At 59.4% G+C, this 6,085-nt stretch overlaps 1 protein-coding gene across 1 annotated transcript in view; it reads right to left on the reverse strand.

Annotated features, from left to right (window-relative positions):
- Window positions 1–10: 10 nt before the first annotated feature.
- Window positions 11–6,085, reverse strand: part of ZDHHC18 (zinc finger, DHHC-type containing 18) — a gene marked incomplete at both ends in the record, with an annotated part of 8,355 nt that continues 2,280 nt past the window's right edge. Inside the window, 5 exons of the mRNA XM_010086462.1 lie at window positions 11–110; window positions 1,635–1,744; window positions 4,189–4,291; window positions 4,874–4,922; window positions 5,363–5,500. Coding sequence (XP_010084764.1) covers window positions 11–110; window positions 1,635–1,744; window positions 4,189–4,291; window positions 4,874–4,922; window positions 5,363–5,500 — 500 coding nt within the window. The remainder of the gene's footprint in view (window positions 111–1,634; window positions 1,745–4,188; window positions 4,292–4,873; window positions 4,923–5,362; window positions 5,501–6,085) is intronic.

Below are 6,085 nucleotides of genomic sequence, written 5' to 3' on the forward strand. Positions count from 1 at the left end.
TGCCTCCTACCATGCTGGTGTCGCTTTTGGCTCCGAAGGAAGGGATCTCGCTCTTAGGACTGGCCGGGGTCCCGACGTCTGGCTGGATAAATCCTCTTCTGTCTATCAAACTGGAAAACAGAGAGGGAAGGGAGCAAGGGGAGATAATGGAGACTCGGTGAAGACGGGAGCTCACCAGCCCCGGAGAGGTCTGTCCTCGTGGGAACCGCTCCCCAAAGCATCGGCAGGAGCGCGCTGGGTACCAGAGCTCCCTGCCCATCGGACCAACCGCCATCGAACGAGCCACCGGAGAGCCTGCAGGCACTTAAAGCTGCGGGTCACCACCAACCCCAGTGGGAGCTGGTGACAGCTCTTCACAAACGAGGGAAGAATTGGAGTAAAACATTATTGTCCCAGCAAACAGCTCGGCTCCCGGAATCCGCAGACTGACCCCCTCTGAGTGGCAGCGCTGGTGCTTCAGCACCTCTGAATCCAGCAAAAAGCTTGGGGGTGGAGGGACAGGATGAGGGGGATGGTTTGAAGCTGCAAGAGGGGAGATGGAGATGAGATGTGAGGAAGAAATGTTTTCCTGTGCGGGTGGTGAGGCAGTGGCCCAGGGTGCCCAGAGAAGCTGTGGATGCCCCATCCCTGGAGGGGTTCAAGGCCAGGCTGGATGAGGCTTTGGGCACCCTGGGCTGGTGGGAGGTGTCCCTGCCCATGGCAGGGGGTGGCACTGGGTGGGCTTTAAGCTCCCTTCCCACCCAAACCCTTCTGGGATTCTCTGAAGTGTGGGACACACCCTGACCCCAGCTGCACAGCCCCAGACACCATCGCCGGCTGTCGTGCTACATCGACAGCCTCATCATCAGCCTCATCAGCACCTCCGCGATGCTCCGCGTAAATCTAAAGGGGATCCAGGGAATAAACTCATCTCCAGGATCCTCATGGGCCCCAGGATGGGCCGAGAGCTCTGGCTCCCCGTGCAGGTCCTCAGCTCCAAGGGGACCCAGCCAGGTGCTGCCCAACTGCACCCTCTGGTGACAGAGCAGCGACGGTCCCACGCTGCAGGAACCCGTCCTTCAGGCTCAGAGCTTCCTCATACCTGCAGCAGCCTCTGCCCTTGTTCAACATCGGTTCTGGCCAACTCGCAGCTAAAAGCACTTGGTGGGATGCTACCGAGTGCTCGGGGTGATGAGCACTTGGTGGGATGCTACCGAGCGCTCGGGGTGACGCCCGTGCCGGTCAGAGCCCGGGTCCGCACCGCCCGCTGCGGTTCTCGGCGTGCCGTGATGCTCCAGTACAGGAGGAAAAGCACAAAGTGCTCAGAAGTACCGCTGCTCCCGGCATTTACCACCTGCTGCCGAGCCCACTGGCACCGTTACTCTCCCCTTACGGAATCGCAGGATGCGTCTCATCTGTGAGCTCCGTGACAAAATCACAAGTGACCCGAACTCGTCAAGTCCAAAGGCAGGAGAAGGAACAGCCAGACCTCTGACACCTTCCTCCAGCTGCTCTGCAGAGCCTGGAAACCTGTTTCCCCACCATCCTGGGGGCAGAGCTGCTTGTGCTGCCACTCCTGGGTCCCAGCAATCCCTTTCCCCGCTCTGGCAGAGCAGGATGCGGTTCCCGGCGCCGCGGGGGTGGCAGGCTCTCACCTGGGGTGGAAGGGTCCGCACAGCACCGCGCAGCAGTTTGTGAGGATGCTTTTATGGCTGTAGGGATTGGCAAACTCCGAGCCCCTCTTGTTTGACCAGGACCCTTTGATCTGAAAGGGAAAGGACAGGCGCAGATGAAAACGGGAAAGATGCGATCGGAGATAATGACACGGTAACGGGCTGGGCTCAAACCCTCGCTCAAGAGGCAGAAGGTTTGTCTGGCTGCAGACATCCTCCCTCTCTGCTGTAACAGCAGGGGAGCTGCAGAAAGGCAGCCAGAGGAGACGGCAACGTGCTGCTCCTGTGTCCCGGGGTCGGCTGGGACAGAGTTAACACTTCCCAGCAGCTAAGGAGCGGCTGTGTTTTGGATTTGGGCTGGGAAGGCGGCTGATAACACCCTGGTGTTTATAGCTGCTGCCAGGACAGCCAAGGACTTCTCTGCTGTGCCCGTGTCTGCAGGGGCAGGAGGAGCTGGGAGGGAGCACAGCCCCAGTGACCAGCCCAGGATTCGACCTCAGGTTCAGGACTGAGACCAAACTGGCCGATGGTCTGATCCATCCCATGCCCATGGCCAGGGGAGAGGGGAGGCTCTGGTCAGGAGGGATCTCTCCTGCTCTGGGTTTTCTCCCTCCAGGTCACCTGGGTCTCTCGGGCTCTTCTCTCCATTCTGGGATTGTGGTTTGGGGCTCCCCCTGCTCCAGGATGGTTAGCTGGGAACGGGCTGAGCCTTGGTGCTGAGCAGTGTCACTGTGTGTCACTCATTTGGATATATCACTATCATTACCATCATTATTATTTCCAATATTATTGTAGTTCAGTTATTAAATTGTTCTTATCTCATGCCCCGAGTCCCTTTTCCCTTCACCCCGTTAATTCTCTCCCCATCCCTGGGACAGGGGAGGCTGAGCCAGAAGGGTTGAGCTTTGCTGCCAACTGCAGCATCCCACCTCCGCCGAGGTCCAAAGCTGTCCCCTCCCCGTGCCACCAGCACCAGCCTCCTCCTCCTCCCCTGGGTCTCTCCGAGGCTGGAAGCTCCTCGGAGCCGGGCTCCAGCCCATGGTCCCTCCTGGGCTCAGCACGCAGCGAGGGGATTCCCGGGCGATGCCACAACCGGAGGAACCGTCCCCATGTCCCCACCCCGAGCAGCTGTCACCGGGACGCTGATTTCGAAACCCAGCCCCAGCGAGCGTGGGCACAGCCGGGGGCAGATGCTAAACCCGGTCCCAGCCCCCAGCTGCAGCCAACCGTGCACCCGACGTTTCCTCCTTTTGCTCTTGGTTCCCCTCCCGAGTCACAGCACGAGGCTGGCAGCGTGGGCAGGGCAGCCCGAGGGGCCACGGGCCACGGGCTTTGGACCAGCTGCGCCCAGGACTGGGGTGGGACCTCTGTGGGCTTCACCGACACGGCCCCGCGCTGGTCTGCCAACGCCTCTGAATGTGGCAGGAGGGAGAGGAAAAGGAAAAAAAAAAAGAGAAGAAAAGGGGGAAAAAAGAGAAGAAAAGGGGGAAAAAAGAGAAGAAAAGGGGGAAAAAAGAGAAGAAAAGGGGGAAAAAAGAGAAGAAAAGGGGGAAAAAAGAGAAGAAAAGGGGGAAAAAAGAGAAGAAAAGGGGGAAAAAAGAGAAGAAAAGGGGGAAAAAAGAGAAGAAAAGGGGGAAAAAAGAGAAGAAAAGGGGGAAAAAAGAGAAGAAAAGGGGGAAAAAAGAGAAGAAAAGGGGGAAAAAAGAGAAGAAAAGGGGGAAAAAAGAGAAGAAAAGGGGGAAAAAAGAGAAGAAAAGGGGGAAAAAAGAGAAGAAAAGGGGGAAAAAAGAGAAGAAAAGGGGGAAAAAAGAGAAGAAAAGGGGGAAAAAGAAGAAAAAAAAAAGAAGGAAAAGGGGAAAAAAGGGATGCAAACCTGCCTTGTGCAGGGCTGGGAGCTCCCAGCAAAGACGACAGGTAGGTCTGGCCAGAAGGGTGAATTCTGACCCGAGGATCAGCCAGATCCTGCTTTTCCGCCCCATCTGCCCCGCTCAGGGTTGGCGTTTGGCCCCTGGAGCCTGCACCCAGCCCCGGCTCGGGGGCGAATCTCGTCTGGGCTTTGCTCGCCTCTGAGCCAGGAGGAACCCACAGCGACACGGGGACTTGCCCGGGGTCCCGCAGGACGCCTGTGGTTGTGGGGGATGCCAAATTAACATCACCCGTGTCCCGGGCTAACACCCAAACAAATCTCTGGGGCCCAGCCTGCCTTTTTTTAATCTCAGACCGCCTCGTTTTAAGCAAGACCATGCACAAAGTGGAAAAAACACGCACGTGACCTTCCCGACACCGCAGCGCGTGATGCCCGGAGCCCGACGTGGCCGAGCGACCCGACCCCAGCTGTGTGCCCCCCGCTCACCCCCCTCAAACACAGCCCAAACGCCCGGGCACACATCGTTTGCTGTGCAGGGGATTATCCCAGGGATGCTGGCAGCGTGCTGGACCGCGATACAGGGATGCTGGCAGCCCAGGAGCCCCGGGAAACCTCCCAGAGCGGGGCGCGGGGCCGGCCCCGCAGAAGGACGCGCGTCGGGGTACTTACATCTTCGTTTGTCGTCAGGTTGGAGGCGACTAAGTATGTGTGAAAACCTGAGAGGCCCAGAATAGACCAGACTGAGAAAAAACAAATCACCAGCTCCAGTACGGTGAGACGAGAGTCAAGGAAGGCTCAGGGAACAAACTCATCCTGGAAGGGGAGGCAGAGGGGGTGTTCTGGGGGAGAGGGGGCATGGAAACACCCCGGCCAGCTCCCCGCTCCCCTCTGCGGGCACCCACCACGGCACAGCCCGCTCCCCATAAACCTGCAAACTGGGAAACACCTTTGTCTCACCCACTCTTAGTCCCTACATAAGGCTGCCCAGAGAAGCTGTGGATGCCCCATCCCTGGAGGGGTTCAAGGCCAGGCTGGATGAGGCTTTGGGCAACCTGGGCTGGTGGGAGGTGTCCCTGCCCATGGCAGGGGGTGGCACTGGGTGGGCTGTAAGGTCCCTCCCAACCCAAACCTGTCTGGGATGTTATGAATTAAAGGTTTTCCCAGGTTGGTGATGTTACCAGTACACAGACGCAGGGATGCCCATCTGCCCCAGCCAGGTGGCCAGGGGACCACGTTAATTTGTGACAACTCCACGCAGGTGACCCTATAAGAGCTCACTGTGCTTCTGTTACACAACTGGCACCACTGCACCAGCGCTCGCCAGCCCGAGCAGCCGACGGCATCGGAAGGATATCTCGCAGGCGTTGTCTTCAGCGTGGCGAGGAATCCATCTCTCTGCGAGCCTGCAAAGCAAAACGGGACAAGGACCGACGTCCGTCAGGCTGCCCGGTGTCCCCAGCCAACGGGTCCCTCCCCAGCACACAGACACCCCCCCTGGGTCGTACAGATCTGCCTGAGGAACACCCGCAGCCCGTAGCTCTGCAGAAACGTCAGCGTGCAGACACAGCTCCGGGAGATTTTGGGGCAAATCTCCATCCCCGCCAGGCTGCGAGCGGATGCGCCCAGCAGCTCGTCTGCCCTGCAGGGCATCCCCCAGGCAGCAGCTCTCTGGGTCCTGCAGCCAAGCGCAGGCGGGTCTGTGGCTCCCTGCACCCCGACACCCCATTTATTCCGCCCACCTGCACCGAAAACCCAGTGTCACCTTCCCCCCAGAGCCCCTTCCCAGGCTCTGTCCCACAGGAGCGCTGACCCAGGGACATCGCCGCGTCCCCGCGGCACTTACGCAGGGTGAGGTGGGTGACGACGCAGGCGAAGATGAAGGCTGTCAGGAAGGAGAGGGAGAGGATGAAGGCATAGAAGTAGCGGTAGTTGCGCTTCCCCACGCAGTTGCCCACCCAGGGGCAGTGGTGGTCGAACCTCTCTGAAACAAAGGGACACGGTGAGGATTCCTGTCCCTCTGCTGATCCCCCAAAAACCAGGGGCTACAAACCCACCCCCCACCCCCAGATCAGAGCTGTGCAGCAGGATGTCGGCGAGACGTTCCGACAGAGCCCTGCTGCCTGCTCCCGCGCCCTTTTTATCAGCAAAAGCCAAACCTTTCCTCCCACCAAATTTCACACAAATACCAGCCTGGTGACCGGTGACACCGACCAGCACTAAAAGCGAAACCGAGCGGGGAAAGTGCAGCCATTTGCCCAGCACACAGCAGCACTGGCCGTGTGCTCGCAGCATCGCGGGGCAGCTACGCCTGCCCTCTTCGGGGCAGAAAATAGTGTTCAAAGTTGGAAAGATACGCCTCAAAACCCTGGGAACCCAGGGCAGGTGCAGGCTGGCAACGCTCCCGCCTGCCCTGGAATGAAGGGGCCGCGGTCCAGCCCCGCAGGGCTGCGGTGACACAAATGCCACCAAAAGCCACCGCAGGCAGAGCGGGCGCACAGACAGCTCCTCACCAGCTTTCCGGTGAGATTACGGAGGAGTCACGGCCGCCCACGGCTGTCCCCAAGCC

This window comes from Pterocles gutturalis, unplaced genomic scaffold (genome assembly GCF_000699245.1).
Source record: "Pterocles gutturalis isolate BGI_N339 unplaced genomic scaffold, ASM69924v1 scaffold6666, whole genome shotgun sequence".
Classification (NCBI taxonomy): domain Eukaryota; kingdom Metazoa; phylum Chordata; class Aves; order Pterocliformes; family Pteroclidae; genus Pterocles; species Pterocles gutturalis.